The sequence below is a fragment of the Phoxinus phoxinus genome (assembly GCF_949152265.1).
Source record: "Phoxinus phoxinus genome assembly, chromosome: 1".
Classification (NCBI taxonomy): Eukaryota; Metazoa; Chordata; class Actinopteri; order Cypriniformes; family Leuciscidae; genus Phoxinus; species Phoxinus phoxinus.
Window position 1 is genome coordinate 43,271,699 of NC_136876.1, and position 21,492 is coordinate 43,293,190.

General features: G+C 37.8%; 1 protein-coding gene across 1 annotated transcript in view; it reads left to right on the forward strand.

Moving 5' to 3' along the window:
• baiap2l1b (BAR/IMD domain containing adaptor protein 2 like 1b) overlaps positions 1-21,492 on the forward strand; it is an 84,059-nt gene that overhangs the window by 13,390 nt on the left and 49,177 nt on the right. The window contains exons 4-5 of the mRNA XM_079621641.1: positions 14,785-14,846; positions 20,818-20,889. Coding sequence (XP_079477767.1) covers positions 14,785-14,846; positions 20,818-20,889 — 134 coding nt within the window. The remainder of the gene's footprint in view (positions 1-14,784; positions 14,847-20,817; positions 20,890-21,492) is intronic.

Genomic DNA, 21,492 nt, shown 5'->3' on the forward strand with positions numbered 1-21,492 from the left:
AAAACGAAATCATTTAAAGCGAAAGTGAAAGTAAGCTGTGTTGGGCTCACGTAACTCTCTCATTCGAATGAAAAAATGTCCATATTCACAATGTATTTGGATGCTAAACTGTAGGCTTTGTACTTCACTCACGTTCCAATATCGGCGGAAAAAATCACCCTCTTCACATGCGCAAAAATGTGCTTGGAAACATCACAGTGGAGCGGTGCTTTACGCTGAGTACAAATTTTACTACTGACTATTTAAACAGAGCAGTGTTATTTTATATGTTAAGTCGACTATTTTATTTTGATCATGAATAGGCTACGATGTCAAGATTGCTGTGTTTGTGTCTGTGTCTGTGTGGCGCCGGCGCGATGGAATAAAAAAAATATGCTCCGTTATTTTGTTCATGCAGCACATCATCCGAAACTGCCAAGTATTTACTTATATTTGTGTACACTCGCAATAAAACACAACATTGTGCTTTTGTAAAATAAAGAAAACAAACAAACTGCCGTCTCGGTTACCTTTCCGTCAATTGTTTGGGAAATTCGTAAGGGTTGCTTTAGTTAAAAGTTGAAACGATAACACCCCAAGTAACACTTAAGGGTTATTTTTTTGCAACACCTTTAAGTTTAAGGGAAACCTAAGGGCGTTCCTAAGGGAAAATTACACTTAAGGTGCTTTATGCAACCGGGCACATTTCTTTGAAAACATCAGTGTACATGGTGTTGGTGTGCAAACTCTTATCAACATTCATGCTTCAAAGTGACGGATTTTCTTTCCTTCATCTTGTAGTCTGGATGACCTTTCCTTGACCTTTTCCTTTTGAGGGCCGTAACATTTGGACATCGCCTTAGTGGTTGTTATAACACAATGTCCTCCCTATCCGTAGGCGATAAGAGCCAAAAGTTGCCTCTGTTTGGGCAGATAACGTCCAAACTCAGCCCTCGCTCTCCACGTCACCACTGTTCCTCAACGACTGGAGCCTCTTGAGCTCTTGCTTGGCTGAGCTGAAACCGGAGCCGCCTTCAGGCAGATGAGCTGACATTAGATAGTCTTGAGAGTCACGGACAGATTGACAACGAGGTCAGGTGTCAGAGAGATGGAGATGCTTTCATTCTTAAGACAACACCTCTGTCCTCCTGTGTTTAAACCATTAAGCCCAACAAGTGTGATGTCCCGCTCGCTTAGAATAATGATGGCACTGTCGCTGTTTGTAGGAGGCACCTTGTTTTGTCGTGGCATTTGAACCACGTAGACTTCCAGAGCGCCTCGCTGACAGCAGAGCATCAAATTACACTTGTAGAGTTCACTAGAATATCATTCAAATGCCTGCTTGTGTTCCCATGGAGGTGTGCTGGTACTGTGGAAATGCTGAGTAATGCATGAACGCACATGTGCGGCACGCTTGCATTCCTGCTCAGATACTGTGTGCCATAGTGGATATAGTTCACCTTTTACTAGGGATGTGCGCCATGAATAAGTCCAGTGGTCTCTAAGAAACCCACAGAAGACAGTCAAAAAACAGTATTTAAGTGATCCATATGAAACAATCTACTTAATCAATTAATCTAACAGGTAAATTACATATTGAGTGCCACTAAAAAAATGGGTTATATACATGCACTATGCTGGCTTTGGATTACGATCATTGTACATTAAACTTAAGCATTCAATATTAGCCAATAGAGACATATTTATTCAAATCAACTGAATCAATGCTGGACAATTTCCTTTTAAACCAGCACACAATTTCATACCAGTATTGTCTCTCATAAGCGTTAGTATCCCAAGCCTATAAGCATGATCGGTTGTTAAATGCCACTTTGACATGGCATAGCTTAAGCTTACACAAACATTTTCCGTTTTCTTCCAAGTAAAATTTTGCTTGTCTCACGAGTGGACGTTTCTCTAAGCCGTGAGTGACCGAGAAAACAAACCGTGGCAAGGTCTGGGGTAAAATGTAGGATTTAGTTTTCTGCTCCAGCTACATACTTTAGTAATATTTTTTTTTCTTTTTTCTTTTTATGTAACATTAACATGACAGTATCTTGAACATAGTCTTTGTAAAAGGCGAAACATAAATGTGCAGATAATGTAAACAACTAGGCCTTGCATTTCCAATGTATGGTTTACTCGACTAGTCTCGCACATCCCTGCACTAGATCAGTGTCATCCAGATTAATTGGATATGTGAGTTAGGAGTGCGATTGTGCTCGTGTTGAACTGGTTACAGGACAGCAAAAGAAAAAGTGGGCTCTGCAGTCTTAAATTAATAGTTACTCCAATATAGTTTTTTTTTTTCTGCAGTTGACTCTTACCAGTTAACACTTACACTACCATTCAAAAGTTTCAGGTCAGTAAGGCTTACTAATGTGTTGTGAAAGAAGTCTCTTATTCTCACCAAAAATACAGTAAAAACGGTAATATTGAGAAATATAGCTGCAAGCAGCAATCACCGGGGCCAAGCGCAAGCAAGACGACAAGACATGCCAAAGTGGCTGGAAGTGAGAGACCAACTGCAGCAAGGAGCAATTGAAGACATTTAAAGATGAATTTTGGCAAAATGGTTGAAAAATCACATACAATAACTAAAAATATGATTATCACTTTCGACCAATAGGTGGCGCAGTTACGAAACTGATGTGATGTGGTCAGAGTGAAGTGACAATGACACTTACAAAGTTTGGTGTCAATATGTAAAGGCATTGCAGATATAAAGCCTGAATAGTCATTTTGGCATCATGCCTCAACTTTGACACTGCGGTATACGAAAACGGTTTTGTCTATCGACACGAAATCCATAACTTTTACTCGGCACGGTCTGGAGATGACACGATCCGATTTTGGTGAAAATCGGACATTCGGTCTAGGAGGAGTTCGAAAAAGTAGGTTTTAAAAGAAAATAAAGATGGCGGACAGGAAGTTTGGCTGACTATGGCAAAATTGGTATCTATGTTTTCAGCATAACCCAGGGAATCTATTGAGATCAGTGTCATTACTATAGGCAAATTTATTCAAAAGTTATTAGCATTTTTGAAAATTTCATTATAACTTTTGACCAAAAGGTGGCGCTGTCTCATAAATTTTTGAGTACCTTTAGGGCGTTGTACTGATGACCCATACTGAGTTTCGTAACGATACGTTCATGCGTTCATAAAATACAGCATTTTAGCACATAATTCAAAATGGCCGACAGCCAAAATGGCCGATATGGGAAAATTGGATATCAGTCAACTCAGCACGACGCCCTGAATCTAACGAGACCACTTTTGTGATTTTTGGACAAACCGTTCAGAAGTTATAAGCAAAAACATAAATTCTTCATATCTCCGGACCAGTAGGTGGCGCTGCGCCGAAACGCAGCATGTAGCCTCAGGTCATGCTTGTGACGACATGTACCAAATTTGGTCTGAATCCGATAAAGCGTTGTGGAGATACGGCCTTACGTCTGTTTTCGCAAGCGCTACGTAAAATTTATTTGCACGGTATTCGAGAACGGTAATTCGAATCAACTTGAATTCCATAACTTTTGGTCGTCAAGGTCTGGAGATGATCTGGTTAATTTTTCGTGAAATTCGGAGCAACGGCCTAGGAGTTCGAAAAAGTAGGTTTTTCGGAAAATTCAAAATGGCGGGAAAACTATTATGACGGAAAATGACGTCATAGGGTGCAGTCGAATCGTCATGAGCTCAGGAATCAGAGGAAAAAATAATTTTGTTTCTAGCCCTTGTGGTTTAAAAGTTATCAGCATAAACATGAGTGCAACTTTGGACAGCTGGTGGCGCTAGAGGGAATGAGTTGGAGACTCCAAATTTGCTATGGTGATAGTTCAGGCTGTCCTCTATCAATGTGCCAATTTTCATAAGTTTCCCGCAAACGGTTCTATAGGCTGCCATAGACGCCCAGTCGGAAAAAGAAGAAGAATAAGAACGGGAACAGATACAATAGGTGCCCGCACCTTCAGTGCTTGGCCCCTAAATATTATAACAGTTTATAATAACCATTTTCTATGTGAATATATTGTAAAATGTAATTTATGCCTGTGATCAAAGCTGAATTTTCAGCATCATTACTCCAGTCTTCAGTGTCACATGATCCTTCAGAAATCATTATATTAAACCCCAGCTCTTCCTGTGTCCTCTTGGCCGCTTTTACCTCCACTTTTTATGCCCTTCCCTCGCTGTCTGAAGTGTACATATCAGTAGACTCACTCCCTCAGTCAAAATTGAGGGGTCTAGGGTCCAAATAAACCAAATTGAATGCACTTCAAAATGGCGAGTGTATGTCTAAACTTGGTGTACTGAACTGCTCTTGCTGCCTTTAACGCTTTTGACAAAATATAACCATGTTTGTGAAAATCATATTGCAGTTGCTGTTTTCAACCGTCTGTATTTAGTGAGTCTGTGAGCTTGAGAGACAAAGATAAGTTAATTTGTATGCTACTTTCCTATGGTCTCTGAAATCCCCTGGCTGCTTCTGTGCTCGAAAAACGCTTGGAGCGTTGTGATATTACCCTGTGCGTTCATTCAAAACAGTCTTTCTCCTTCCCTATATCACTTAATCTACGATCACACTGTTTAGAGTCATTAAAACGTTCTCATACAGACGCATAAAGACACAAAGGATTTAATACACCATTAAAAGCGCAATATGTAGGATTTTTTGAAACCATGGAAACACCTTTAATATATTATGTGTTTAATTGGACAGGTGAGCAAGTGTTTGGATGCATTCATCGACAGAAAACTAATCGGCTTAACTCAACATAGCTTAGTCTTATTGTTTCCATCTCTTGTTTCTCTCAAATGTGTCAACTCAACATATTGCAGTTTTTTTTCTTCATATACTTTGTATGTTTTAATAGTTCACACACACATTTCTCATCTCATCCCTAATTTTCCTTATTAGATCGTGTTAATGTGTTAATGTCTAGGGCTGGGTATCGATTCAGATGTTTCGATTCGCATGATCTAAATTCGATTCGATTTTGATTCAAAATTTGATTCCTGATTCGACTCAATGAATTTAGATTTGAGACAAATCCTATATTTATATATAAAAAAAAAGAACGGTGAATATAAGTTTACAAGTGGTTAATTAATAAAAATAAATGAAGAGCCACAAACCTGTATATTAAACTCTTTTTTGTTTTAGGTACATTGAAAACCCAACTTCAAATGCATAACATGAATAGACAAGATTTTGATGCAAGATGAAAAATGTATGCTGAAAATTAACAAGTCAGAACAGTCGCATGCCTTGACCAATCAGGATCAGGTTATTTTATGTTTAAAATAAAATTAACTTAAAATCTCACAACATTCGCTGTAACATGGTGGCTGCAAGCCTATGAACATTGGAGGAAAACTAATACTGGCTTTTGGGTGATAGATAAATAAATATGAAAAAGAAAATTTGATTTGTGGCCTTTAAGAATCTATTTTGAATCGACCACATTTAAAAAAATTATTAATCTGAAAAAAAATATATTTTGCCCAGCTTCACAGGACAACAGAAAGGTGAAGATGTGGTTTTCTCTGTTTGTTTTGTTATGTAATGCTTCTAGTGGGTCAAATATTTCTTCACTTCGTCAGGAGTGTTTAGGCTCAGTTGACCCCCGCCTGTCGCCTGGACTCGTGTTGTTTTTCGGGAAGAACACACAAACAAAGCAGGAGTAAACCACAGCCCAGGAAGATGCAAATCAGCCTGTGTGTGTCTAGAGTGACTCAAGCCTTTGCTCATCACCATTGTGCATCAGGCCATGAGTCTCTAAGCCAGGAGATCAGCCCAGCCAGTTTAGCTTTTTTTAAACAGACTGAAGATTGACAGAAAGTTATGAACCAGCTCTGAGAGTTTGCTTTCATTATTACTCCGGTCCACTTGTTTGATTTCCCTCTTGATTGACTACACTGATATTTTTACCTTTTGTGTAAAACACCTGTACCTTCTATGAAAAAGGATTTGTTCTGCTACAAATAAAAGTCATTGTGTACTCATACCTTCACGGCATCAATCCCATATGCTAGAGCTCTCTGGTTAATCATTGAAAGATCGCGATCACGATTCAAACACCCACGCGATCTTATTCCTAAATGACCGTGATTTTGGCTTAGAGCCATGCACGGGCCAAAAACTCCAGCCCAAACCTGGCCCTGGCCCGTGCGTATGGTGTTCAAGCCCTACCCGACCCCAGCCCGACTACGCCTGCAATTTTTCAGCCCAAACACGACCCGACTTTGATGCGCTCTCTCTGTCGCGCTGTCTCTGCTACACGCAAAACACACACAAGTCACACGTTACTAAGAGGTACACTTTTATTATAGGCCTGAAACACTATGCCCACAAAAATTGGACAGACATTACAGAGAAGCAGTGGAGAATATAGCGCTACGGGACCCAACCGCAAAAATAAGCAAATAAACGGCCTACCTTTCTTTGCTTTTAAGTAACTGAAGAACAATTTTCAAAACAATGTTACAGGTGAAACTCGAAAAATTTGAATATTGTGCAAAAGTTCATTTATTTCAGTAATTCAACTTAAAATGTGAAACTAATATATTATATAGACTCATTACATGCAAAGTGAGATATTTCAAGCCTTTATTTGTTATAATTTTGATGATTATGGCTCACAGCTTATGAAAACCCCGAATTCAAAATTAGAATATTGTGAAAAGTTTTCATAAGATGAACCATAATCATCAAAATTATAACAAATAAAGGCTTGAAATATCTCACTTTGCATGTAATGAGTCTATATAATATATAGATTCATAGCCACCGGAGATCATAGCAAGTCAATGGCTAGTTCCTTGGGTGGACGCAAGTTGGATGCTAGGCGCAGTGAGCAAATCACTATGCTAATTACTAAGATGATAGCTAAGGATATGCTCCCCGTCAGCTTTGTTGAAGGAGAAGGTTTCCGCGGGAGCTAATGAAATTCATTGAGCCTGAATACATCATTCCAACAAGAAAGACATGCTAATTTTTTTTTTAACAAGAATGTGACACATGCCTAAGCGTTAGACTATGAATAGTTACATTGATTGAAACTATTGCCGGTAACAAGGCAGGTTTGCATAAAATAAATGCGGTAGGATGTGTCATAATGCTTTTATTTTTTGATCTAATGAGCATCTGGTTTGGCGATGCAGAAACGGACTGTCGTGCTTAATGTTTTTTCTTCTAATTAGCCTGCCATAGGCCCGGATCACACCTAACGCGTTTTTTTGCAGTGAGGGTTGCCTTTTTTCTATTGTTTTCCTATAACAGTGAGCGTTCTGCGCGCTGTTTATGCGCCTGCTGCACCTCGCGTTTCTGAAGTTGGAAAAAAATCATCTCCGAGCGGAAAAAGCGCCCGACGTCATCGCGTTTTTTTCCACTGTCCAATCGAATGAATGGAGAGGCGGGCCTTCCGTTGTGGTCGTGACGGAAGTTTACAGTTGCTTCAACGTCAACAGACTATGATGGAGGAGAAACTTGTGGTGGCTGTTTCGGGTTACCCGGAGCTCTACGATTTTACGAGTTTACAATGTGACAGTTTACTTGACAACAAACCAAAGTTTTTTTTGCGAGTGCGTTTGCTATTAGACTGACAGCTGACTCGGTGGTTGCTTAGCAACATAAAAACCGCAGCGAACTGCTATTTCAGGTGTGATCGGGTATTTTTTTAGCAGTGCTGTGCGCCTCGCGTTTTCGAACCTGAAAAACGCGTTAGGTGTGATCCGGGCCATAGGCCTACTATGTTAAAAAAACGACGAGAAAATGTTACTTGTTCAATTAATTAACAGTTTGTTTGATGACAAATCGCTAAAGATGAAATTGGCATCCATTTATGTCATTGTGAGTGTGCGTTTTTTATATATTTTTTTATGATATTCGACTTTTGCTCCTCGATTGTCGAATAGCATTTTTGCCAGAAATTCACATCCCTAGTTTAAATTCCAAAATATTTTCCAAATAGGCGATTTTACATTTCGCTTTGAAAGCAAATCTTCCGCCATCGTCTTGCCCGTCACTCTCGTAACGTGAGAAATGAAATCTGACTCCTGCTGCTCCTCTGTGCTACGAGGCTGCATTGAGGAGACGCCTTCAGTTTTTAATTGTAGTGTCTGTTCTCTAACTGAACTATATTATATTTATTAGGCTACTTTAATAAAAATTCACACAACGGTGGGGGGCTGTGCCTCGGAGAGCCAGTGATGTAACCGGTGAATTAGAGTAAAATTGAGTGGGTCCAATAGCATTGGTCTTAAATACAATGGTTCTGACGCCCGTGGGAATTTCAGTCTAAAATTACAATGAAAAGGAAATCTTCCTTGTTATTTTAGTCTGTTGCTCATTGTATGACTTCAGAACAAGACTTCAGTATGGTGCTTTCGTGATGTTTTTTGCCCTTTCTGGAGCTTGACAGCATTTTATTGTCTATAAAAGAGCCATTTAAAAGATTCCTCAGACATTTTACCAGCGTTTGAGTTTTGGAGCAACATGACATTAAACAAATATCGACTAGATTTTACATTTTTGGCTTAGCTATTCCATTACAATCTGATTCGGGTCATTAAACTGAACAATACCAAACTGAATCACCTCACCAAACCAAATGCTTTGAAGATCTTTTCCTCCTTTTTATATTTATTGAAGTATAGTGTTTGTAAAATAATAAATGTTCTTTTTTTAGCCTCATTGTTGATTTTTCTTTTACACAATGTCACCTGTTCTAGTGTCCACACCCATATTGCTTGATTTATGTAACAGTGAATGCAGTAGTGACTGCCAGTCCCCGACACACACACACACACACACACACACACACACACACACACACACACACACACACACACACACACACACACACACACACACACACACACTCCCTCACTGGTGCCACAAAGGAAGCTTTTTACCAGGACGTTCTGGTGACCTTTAGTCTCCTGTGTTGTTTGAACTGTGCTTAGCACGGCTGGCCACAGGACAGCAGTCAACACACATACACATCAGCCTCAGGTTGGAGAGCGTGAGACTTATATCTTGTGTCATTTACCCTTAAACTTAGATTATATTGAGTTAAACCTTTAAATTCTTTGGGAATCAAACCCATGAGCTTGTCTAGCACCAGTTTACAGGAGCCTAAAGAAAACAATCTTCATTTACTCGCCCTCATGTCGTTCAAAACCTATAAGACTTTCATTCTCCTTCGAAACAACACAAATCTTATTCTTAGTCATTATTGTCCCCGTGGTGAAATTTTGTTTGTGTCTTTCAGTGCACATGGCGATCGCACATACACACTCAATTTACACAAACTTAAAAATCATATCCGTCACCTAATGCAATCCACTCGCACTCATCATCACTGAGACCTTCTCGGCTTACATTCATGAGAGAAAAAAAGATGTCTTTATTGAAACCCGAGATATTTCAGTCCCTCCATTGGAAGTCCAAGCTTCAAAAGTATAGTGATCGTAAAAGAAATCCATGTGAATCAATCAAGCCGTTTAATTAAAGTCTCCTGACAAAAAAACATGATCGCTTTATATGATGAACAGATTTAGTTGAGGCATTTACTCACATAAACATTTATCAATGCACATACAGTACAGGTGCAACTCAAAAAACTTTGAATATGGTGCAAAAGTGCATTTATTTCAGTAATTCAACTTAAAAGGTGAAACTAATATATTATATAGACTCATTACATGCAAAGTGAGATATTTCAAGCCTTTGTTATAATTTTGATGATTATTGCTTACAGCTTATGAAAACCCCAAATTCAAAATGAGAATATTGTGAAAAGGTTTTCATAAGCTGTGAGCCATAATCATCCAAATTATAACAAATAAAGGCTTGAAATATCTCACTTTGCATGTAATGAGTCTATATAATATATTAGTTTCACATTTTAAGTTGAATTACTGAAATGGCCTAAATGAACTTTTGCACCATATTAAAATTTTTCACCAGTACATGGATCTCATCAAATATGGTAAACGGATACTCAAGTGTGTTCTTTGTGTTTTATTAATATTAGGTCTAAAAAAAATAATAATAAAAAGGTCTAATATGGTACACATTATTTAAATAGAAATGGTTTTTATGGGCTTATTCACACAATTTGCATGCAACGAACATTTAAAAAAAGATTATAATAATTTTGTCAGTCTGCAAAGAAAATCGCCCGACAAATGTAATCTGAGCTTTGTTCTTGTTTTAAACACACATTTTAGATGGAAATCTGCACTGAGAGTCTTTATAAAAATGATTTGTACAAATCCTTATCCAGTAATCAGAAACGACTAGACAGAACATGAAGTCATTGAAATTCATTATTTTAAAAGGTCTGAGAGCTCTATTGGTACAAGAGTTGTTTCTTGTGATCATTACTAATAATAAATATAGTTTTTAATGCTGCTGTTGGCGCTATTTTCACAGCAAGTCTGAGCAACGTCGTCCCGTAACTGTGGAAAAACCACTGCCTCTTGTGACTCGAGTTCTCCTCTCATGGGATCTGCTATCCCAGCACTCGTCTCTGACTGAGAGCGGTTGTCATCCGTGTAAATCCATCTAGAAACGGTGTGTTTGAAGGCCGAGAGTTTCGATTCGTTGCGGACACGCCGGTTTCATGCTCACTGTAGCTGGAATGTTTGCTGTTGTTGTCTTTGATAATACAGAAGCGTTGGATGATCTATGATCTATTGTATCACAATAACTGTCGACTGTAAAGCACTGGTCATGGCGCTGTTATGTCTCTGCAGTCATTGTCTGCCTGCAGCTTTTGTTCCTCGCAGTGGAAGTTTCTGTGTCTGACTGGGCGGCACCTACGGCTGCTGGGATCAAAGTCTGTGGGTGGAAACGCATCACCCCTCCCGTCACAGTTCACCTTCAATTACTACAACATTCACAGTCAGGTGGCTTGACCTACAAGCTTATGAAGCCCTATGAATCAATACAATAATGAGATGAGAATTTTGCATTCGTCAACTCATCTTTTATACGAGGATTCCCACGATCATTGAAACCTGGAAATGTCAGAGAATTGAAAAACTTTCTCTGGACTTTTAAGCCAGAAGCTTAGAAGTTTTTAGGTATATGCTCAGCTCTTAAATATTGGCTAGATGTGGTTGTTGTTTTTTTTTTTTTGAGAGTCTCCTTAAAATCCCTAATCAAAAGTCACAGAAGTCCTTGGTTTTAACCAAAAAAAAAAACACACAGAAGTCCTTGGTTTTAAAAGGTTAAAACCTTTTAAGGGCCTTTCTGCAACTTTTTGTATGTGTTAGGGCAATTATGTTTTGGTATAGGCTATAACAATTAATTTGTTCTTGAGATTACATCAGTGCTTTAAATCAGGCAAGCCCAAACTTTTTACTACGATGGGCCAAGCTTGGTTTAGTACTATTTCAAAATATATTACAATTCTAATTTATTTATATTAAAGTTTATTAAATTCACTTATATTCTCTAAATTGCAAAAATAATAAAACAAATGAACGAGATAAAGATCATTTAAAGATAAATTAGAAATAAAGATGTTTCAATGGCGTGTTTTTTTCCATGTGACGTGATGTGACAGGCCAACTTTGGCCCTTGTTTGGACGTCTCTGCTTTGGATACTTTTATCAAAATGTTTTATTTATGCAGATAGATTTGAACCTATATCTCTCCTTTTTGAGTGCCGGCCTTGGCTCAATCTTACACTACATTAATATTATTGTAGGACAATACTAACAGCGTTTATGAGAGAACCGTAAATTCACACACTGTAAAAAAAAATATTTTTATAATAATTTATCACAACTTTTTATCTTTTGTCAAATCAACTTCGATAACTAATGTGTGAAGATAACATATTTTGAGTTTCTGTTTATTAAACCATTCTTCTTCATTGTATTAACTCAAATTTTGAATTACAGTGAACTAAAAATTTTAAGGCAACAAGGTAACTTGCTTTTTTTAAGTTAAACCAACTTTTTTTTTTTTTTTTTTTTACAGTGCAGGGAACTGTTTACCGCAGTCCACAGCATGTATTTCATGGGCACTGGGCCTGTAAAAGTCCAGAAACATGGATGATTTACACTTTGCTTGGCCTAATCTTTCTTTTATGGCATTGCCGCAGGCACGCATAAACAAACTCGCATGCCTCGAGGGCAGCTGATAAGACATCCGGGCTGAATCAGGGTCAGAGAGCAGATAAAGTTAAAGTGGGTCAGCCGAGGCACCTGCTGCTCTCAGGTGGCCTTGTGTGACTCGTGTGACTTTGGACCGAGACTGGCTTCATGTTCTGGGTCTCTGCCCCCTCCCCTCACACGAACTCACCTTGACTTTTGATTTTTCTCAGAGGCTGAGTTTCACGACACAGTCTGTTTAACACCACATGACTAGAGCTGGAACTTTTGATGGCAACCACTGATATAGGCATGGCCGATTAATTGTTTAGTGACTTTGATTACTGCGAATTTTGTAGTTTATTTAGCTTAAGTAGTGATTCAAATGTTACGGTGTGCTTTAGCTATAGAGTAACTCGTAGACTCTCAGTATGTTAAAGGCCCAATGAAGTGCGTTGAAACGCACAGCATTATTCAATTTGTTGACTTAATTTCCACTGAAACAGAAAGACAGGGCGGCTCCTCCCCTTTTTAAAAATAGCCAATAGCGTTTCGTTTATATCACAGGTCTGCAAATCCGCATTTGACAGCTTATGACAGCCACAGTCTAACTATTAGACACTTAATAGTAGATTCCCATTTACATTTAATATGAAACTGTTGCTAAAGCAAAACAGTGATCATCATAATCATGAAGATGTGTAGTTTGAAAATCAGCAGAAGCCCACATTATGCGACACACACACGCACAGTAAACCTGTGTTGTTCACTCAGCTGCGCATAATAGCACCGAATTAATAAAAAACACAATATATTGACCGGCGTTCTGTTTTCTATCATATCGCTTTAAAATATAGCATTCTGTGCATAATTCAAATCTGGGTCCGATATGTTTTCTGTTCTGCGGCGACTCGATCATATGATCCGCTCATGATCGTGTCTCTGGACCGGAGCAGACTGTGTTCACGCTGTGGCGTTTGTGTGGCACTAACGTGACACCAGACTTCATTCGCCCCGATGGAAAGCATATTTACACTGTCTGAATCGTTCCCTATCCCCTATATAGTGCACTATGTGCCATTCACCATGTAGAAAACAGTAAATGTGTTAAGTTACAGATTTCAGCCGCAGCTTCAACGTCTATTTATAATGTAGGGGGCGGGGCTTCAGATTCTAGAGAGCATTTGATTGGACAGAAAATCTGATGAGAAGCTGAAGTGCAGCGTAATGTCATCAAAAACATTTACCCATATTGGCGGAAGTGAGAGATTGTAAGTTTTGGTTGCTTATATCTTCTAAATGCGAAATTTTGTCATTGTTTTGGAGCAGACTAGCTTATGGATAACAGTAAGGCTAACATAATTATATTAAAAGCCAAAAAAACTCAAATTTTGATTTGATAGGGACGTTAAAGCATTGCCTCTAAATTCCTCCTAAAAAAAAAACACCGCTACCCTCGGCAAAACAGTTTTAATAAATAAATAAAAACTCCTCCACCAAAATTAAACATTCAGCCTCATGAAATTCTCAACAAAAAAAGTTTATCCTCAAAACACAAATAAATATATTTTTTAATGACATCTGATAGATTTCTGTCCCTCCATAGAAGGTCCATTCCACAAAAACTTTGACACTTCAAAAAAGTTCATAAAGAGACTGTAAAGTAAACCAAAACATTGTAATCAAGCAGGTTTAATCCAACTGTTCTGAAGAGACATGATCGGCTTTTAATTTGGCTTTTATTCATGTATAAACGCATCAAATATGGTCAATTGGACACCGTACTTGCTTTGACTCTCAAGAACAAACCAAATTGGTTCTTCTGGAAGCTCACACACTTGTGAGACACACGAGAACATCATTGGGCCTTGTGCGTCAAGCAAACACATTGAGCTTCCGTTTTTGTTTTGGGGATTTTTTTTTTAACTATTCCTTTAATATCAGCCATAACATGAATGTATTTATCAGCTTATCAGACCCAACCTTCACATCATGTACAGTAATAATCCATAGTTCTCTATTTGTTTGATAATTTTAAAGACCATAAATTTGTCTGCGACAAGTTACAGATGTATTATAGATGGTTGTAAATTCAGTGCACTCGTGTTATTTTGTCTTTGCCTCACTATCTGCTAACTATAGTTAACATGTTGTGTTTAGTACTGTGGGAGATTGACTCAAGAAGTAATGTGACGGAAGAGAGAGACTGTATTATTGTTTCTATGGAAAACACTCGGTTTTTTTCTTCTCCCACATCTACACGCATCAGTCCCCAGGGCAGGGATAAAATCTCTTCGCAGATGTCAGAGAAAACTGGCTCGCTTTCTGTCGCTCTGTCCAACCATCAAATCCATTTCTTAAGGATGCTTAAGAATTGCCTCTCCAATAAGTGTTGAGTGGGTGAATGCTTTATATAAAGTGCTCTGATTTATGCCGTAGGTTTTGCATTTTAATCCCCGTTTGATTACAGCGGGAAAGAGCACGCTGGGAGAAATATCCGTGCCGGCACAGCGTGTTTTAATTACAGTAGCTGCTCCGAGGGAGGACTGTTCTTGGAAAACAAGGCAGAGGGGGTTTATTAGACTGGGGAATACTGAATGAATACTGAGGATTAATATATTAAAAAACAATGGATGTGTTAATGGTCTTTGTGTTGGTGTTGGAGAGGCTGATAAGTGTTTTTCTCTCTCCTTAGGGGTCGTCCTGATGGAGATCTCAGACGTCCACCGGAAAGTCAATGTAGAACTGGAGGAGAACGTGAGTGTGTCCTGTTAAGTGCGTGTTTGTTTCCTTGCTGTAAACACATTCTTGGCTGACCGAACACATGCTCGGACTCACCCAAACGAACGATTGCCATCTGCAATTTAACCTCGTATCAAACATCCCATTTCCCATAAACCTCATGCACTCATTCTTGTTGACGTGCAGGCAGTCATATTTGTGTAAACGCCAGGAACGAGTTGACACACCTACCGCGTGTTAGATCGTAGTTTTTTTTTTTTTTTATCAGAGCAGGTTTAAACATGCCTGTTGATGCACCTGATCCCAGCGCCTGATGATGACACGGACAATCCTGCTAGAGCAACTGCTGACTGCAACCTGTGACTCAAAAACAGGCCACACAACACAAGACAGGCCGTGTTTGAATGCTCATTCTTCCTCGTCTGTCAAATCTGATATCATTCTCACAAATCTGATAACCCGTTTACATTCCTAAATACCTGACAAAGAATTCGCTTGGTAGCGATTCTGGTACCATTCCTAACATTGTTAGGATTTTGTTGTTACTAATGTAACTGACATTATAAATCTACTAATTGGATGGCAGTGTTCACACTAAGGGCTAAAATGTTTATAAAGATATATAGCTCATAAATGTGTGACAAGTATTCGCTGAGTTTAGTTTATGTGTAGAGACGAGAGAAAAAAGTTCACGAGACGGAGAGGCAGAAAGCACACCATGTTTAATTTCTTTACTTTACAAAAGCACAACGTTTTGTTTTGATTGTAAGTGGACACATACAAAAGTAGACATCTCACAGATTCTTTTTTCATATTTATTAAGTCTGTATGACCATAAATGACGGAGTATTTGAAGTCTATTTAGCTGCTATGTGAAAAAGAAGTCGCGCAAATTGCGTCGGCGCGATTGCCGACCCCAGAGGGTTAATATGCATACATTTTAGTACACTAACATGATTTTAAGTACAGCAGTCAACATTTGAAGTGGATCAAAACCTTTCATCAAAGTTATACATGAATTTTGAACAATACCCGTTCTTGTACAACTTTGATTAACTTTTTTGATCCATATTCAAATGCTGACTACTATAGCTAGGCTACATAGTATGACTCAGGGCTCTATCTTACACCCAGCGCAAATGACTTTGTACGCAGACGCATGTATTATTCCTATTTTGCACCCGACGCACAGTGGACTTTTCCCTCCACAGACACACGTCGGTAAATTAGGGAATGAACTTTCACTTGAAAAAGCAAAAAGAGGAGGCGTGTTTCGGCGCAAACGTTCCCTGGTGCTATTTTGCGGTTTCAGAAAACAATTCCGCCACAGACCAGGAAAAACCTTGTTTAAAGACAGTGGCGCGTTATTCAGATGCTATTTTACGGGCGCATGCTTGCCCATAATGTAGCGTGTGCACAACGCGCATACACTTTGCTTCTCTCATCTACACAGACGCAGCCGTTCATATTTTTGCAAACCATACATAATTACAAGGAAAAATATTACCACACGAAGGAAATCATTGTGGTGTCCATGAAGATGTGAAAAAATAGGCACAAATCTAGCTTACACATTTACCCAGATTATTCAAGCTAATTGTAGTAATGACGGATCAAAGCTGTTTGCTCAATTAGTGGCCCTTAAAGTGTTAGTTCATCCAAAAATTAAATTGTCATCAATTACTCTCTCCTTCATGCCGTTCCCAACCATCCGTCCAACCAAGTCCACGAAACCAAAATTTGAAATCTGTATTGAGTGGTCTAATCCAAGTCTTCTGAAGAGAAATTGTCACATTTATGTGATGATCAGATTTAATTTAGGCTTTTATTCAGATATAAGAACACAAGTCTTAGTTGAGGCCCTTGTAATAGGGCCCACTTTGTTGAATGACTGTTATAATTAAAGGAAATAGTTTATAATTTAGGCTAATCACCACTGTTTTTTGTTTTGTTTTTCTGGCACAAACACAATGAGGGTTGAAAGAGCATCTCAATTAGGGTTACATTCAAGTTTAAATTATTGAAATGTCATTTACTAACCATCATGTCATTCAAGACCTTCTTCCATGTAAAACACAAGGAGACATTTTGAATGATGTGCTGGTCGTTCTTTTCCATCAAATAACAATGAATGCGCACTGAAGCTTTCAGGTTTTAAAAAGGTTGCAAATGCAAGATAAAAGCGTCATTGTCTCGGATGTTAATTCAAGCAGCGGCTCTGAACATGATCTACCTTTCTTAGTGAGATTCTTATCAAACGGTTGCTCTGTCATGACAGTAGGTGACCTGGAAGACAAAACTTACCGTAGCATGGGTTTTTGCTACATAGTAGTGCTATTCTCTATAACATTACATCTTTTATTTAGCTCACTTAAAGTGATTTATAACTCCGATTCTCAATAATGTATAAAACCAGCTGAAATATTCATGACAAATGTAAACCACAAATGCGTTCAGTGCACTGCTTACTGCAAGTGATGTGACAAAACTAAACCCATTATAGACTGTCTAGTGTAGTCAGCTTGACTGGTTTTACCGGGGGCATTCGTGAGAGTCCAGAAGTCTGGGAACCACAGGACTCAAACTGCTGTGTGAAACTTAATCTGCAGTGACAGCTTCAGTGATTATAACGGGACGGGTGCGTTCTGATATTGTTGCATTGCTGCTTTGTGTATCATTTATTCAAAATTTGAATATGCTTTGTTTTCCATGCTTCGAATTACAAATCCGCTGTCATATTCACCCAAGATAGAGACATTTTCTTCCCTTCTTGAGATTTCAAGCGTCTGATGCCCTTTTCTGTCCCATTTTGATTGACAGGGCTCTGATTATTGGCTGCTTTTATATTAATGTGTCCAGTTGCACAGATAATTACTTTTATCGGCCAACACTGATGGTTGTGAGCCTGACAGATGTGCTTCATGAGGTATTTCTTGTTATTAGGGGGATATAATGTAACCAATGTCGATTTAAAAAAAATATTGAATCTGAATTTTTTTTAAAATACAAACCAATAAAATAAAATAACCACACTATTTTTATTTATTTAAAGTAACACACCAAAATTGGACAGAAAATATATAAAAATAAAATAAAATATCAATATATTATTCTTCATTCAGTTCTATGTAGCCGAATCAGATTTAACAGTGTTATTTGTTTTGACCGAAAATTACTTAAAAAAAATAAATATATTTAATTTTGTTATTTTAAATGAGTTTTTTTAATATAATTGTATTATTATTTAAATTAAATTCAATAATTTAATGAATATGAATTAAAAAAAATTCAAGCCAATAAAATAAAATAGCCACATTTTTATTTCAAGTAACACAAAAATTGGACAGAAATAGGCTTATATTAAAATAATATCAATATATTAATATCGATATATTATTTTTCATTCAGTTCTATGCAGCAGAATCAGATTTAACAGATTTTTTTATTGACAATAAACTTAAAAAAAGTAGTCATACAAAGCTATTATTATCTAGGCTAGCTATTATACACACACATAATTATTAATAATAAAAATATATTGATAGATTAGTTGATTAATCACAATTAAAACTATTAAAAAATTGTTAGATAAATATTGATCTGGAAAATAAAAAAAAGCTACAGATTAATCTATAGAATAATCGAATAATAATACAATAATTAATTAATCTGCAAAATACAGATAAATCAGGATAATAATCAAAGGATAAATCGATTGAACAATAATCGTTAGTTGCAGCTTTACTCATGGCATTTACAGGTCAGATCTACAGGATACTATCAGTTACACACAGTAAGCAGAACCTAAAAATACTCCTGGAGAAGAATGCGATGATGAAAGGAGAATGTCTGTAATGTAGGGCAGACGCGTCTAAAACACAACAGTGTTTCCTCTCGTAACAAATGAAGCCTTTTTCTGAATGAAGACATGCATTAATGAAGACGTGTCAGTGTCAGGAAGTGTGGGCAAGTGTGTGAGTGTGGGATTGTGTTTTTAAAGCGGGGTAAAAACAGATTAGTGGAGCAGAAAGGAGCGAGGGGGGTGGGTGGGCGCACTTGCAGCCATGATGATGATGTTGATGCAAGCGCTCTCGCCCTCCTTCATTAGGTTGATGTGTTAGTGTGTGTGTGTGTGTGTGTGTGTGTGGGTATCCCTCTGTTTGTCTGTGACTCATCTCCTCTGTAAGCACTTTAGCTTATACAACAACAGTAAACTGCCTGCCGACTCACCCAGTAGCCGTGTGTGTGTGTGTGTGTGTGTGTGTGTGTGTGTGTGTGTGTGTGTGTGTGTGTGTGTGTGTGTGTGTGTGTGTGTGTGTGTGTGTGTGTGTGTGTGTGTGTGTGTGTGTGTGTGTGTGTGTGTGTGTGTGTGTGTGTGTGTGTGTGTGTGTGTGTGTGTGTGTGTGTTAGGGGTGTGGGATGTATATCGTCTTATGTATAATTGTTGTTTTTACAATGTGCAGTCTGACATTATTGAGTATGTCCCTTTGCACTTTGCAAAAACACTCCTAGACTCCACGCACACACTGCCTGATCTTGCCTTTTCGATTTAGGTTAATCTGCATGTGCACATTTACAGTGCACACTCTCACTGCGTGATTTACTCTATTAAAATGCAGTTAAAATGCCCCTGTATTTGTCTTTTAGGCTATATTTATATCATATGATAACCCCTGTAGTCAATCATTTCATCCTTAAAAACTCATCTTTGATCACCAAAATTTCTTCATGTCTTAAAATAGCTTGAATGTAACTTTACACCCTTGCCTCATTTAGTATACATGGTTCTATGAATATGCAAATGAGCCCCGCCTCCACTCACTCACACCAGCTCAGAGATCCACTCGTTGATGATCACACGTTGATCTGATTGGTTACAAGGTAGTTTGTGATGTCAGAAACACCAGCGACTTCAAACCGTGTTTTTGAGACTGTCTTTGGTTCACTGCCGTTTTAAGGAGAAAATACTCAAAATACTTAAAGCTTATTAAAAACAGCACATAGACGTATAAACAACATTTAAAAACTTGATTTTCACCACAGAGGGACTTTAAGAAATCACACAGAGTGCCTATTTTCCCCCAAATATCAGCACAATTGCAAATTCATATTAAGAGACTTACATTTTAGACACAATATTGCCTATTTTGCTCTATTTCGTTACTAAATGAATCCGTCCATTTGAATGAATCTGTTAAATGAAGGATTCAATGACTCATTCTCAATAAGAAGGTCAAATGGTTCGTCCCTGAAATGATCAGCAATTTGAACGAATCGGTTTAATTATTGACTCAATGATTCGCTCATTAACAGAGACGTGTCGCCACCTACTGGTGGTTTTAGTTTCATATTTAAAGTATCTTTACAATTTTAAAATCATTTCGTACATCAACGTTTTATGTTTAAAACATCAAAACATTATTTATGCATTTGTAACTGCAGGTTAAAATCCTTCATGTCCCTCTGATCTGCATTAAACAGTGTAAATGCATCTAAATGCCACTCAGATGCAGCTTCTGTGTTTCCTCTGGATTGCAAAGATGGATTTTGTTGATACTGGTTTCATTTGATCAGGTATTTTTTGATTAATTGTAATAATTTAACATAATAAATGGTGCATAGGCTACATTTAATTAGGTAGGAATATTATTTGAAAATTTTATTTCAGTCATTGCTACGAACTGACCACATATGAAGAATATCAAAAACTTTAGGAGTCAGTCCTAAACCTGCCAAGTTACCAGCACAATAAACACACTCAGCAACATATCGTCTAATTCTCGTTATCAAAAAAATCCCAGAAAATATTGAGATATCATTTTTTGTCAATATCGCACACCCCTAGTTTTGTGTGTGTGTGTGTGTGTGTGTGTGTGTGTGTGTGTGTGTGTGTGTGTGTGTGTGTGTGTGCCCGCAATGTAGGCATCTCGCCAGCACACTTTCACACCCAATAATTATCATTCATTATTCATATCTTTCTCTACAGTTCAGACGGTTTCATCGGGAGGTTATTTCAGAGTTGGAGAGGAAGACCGACATGGATGTGAAATACATGACGGTGAGCTGCCATATTAATCATTGATAGGGAAGCTACTTGAAATATTAACAAAAAGTAACTACATTGAAAGTATGTTAAGGGTAAAGGTCAACAACAGTTTTTGGATTTGAACAGATTTTCACTCCTGTTCAAAAGTGTTTTTTTTAAAGAAATGTATACTTTTATTCATCAAGTGCCTTCAATTGATCAAAAGTAACAGTAAAGACAGTTTCCACAAAAATATAAAGCAGCACAAATGTTTTCAACATAATTATATTGAGGTTTGTTGTTCAGGGAAGGAGGAGGCGTTCAAAACACTATAATAATAAAATAAATGAAAGTAAAAGCGGCAGCCCCTCATGGACGACCCTGAACAATTGAACAGTAGTGTATTTACACTAAATGCAGCTAATACATTAAACTACATTTAAAAGCACACATATGACAAACATGAATATATAGTTAAAACTGATGGTTATGAAAAGTTTTCTACTAACAAAAAAACTAAAATGTCCTGAAGGCTCACACAGTGCTTGAAAGTAGCTGTTTTTAGATTGAAAGTAACTGTCAGAGCGCTACTGAAAGGGAAAATACCATTTCTTTTATTTTTTTTTAATCAGAGCA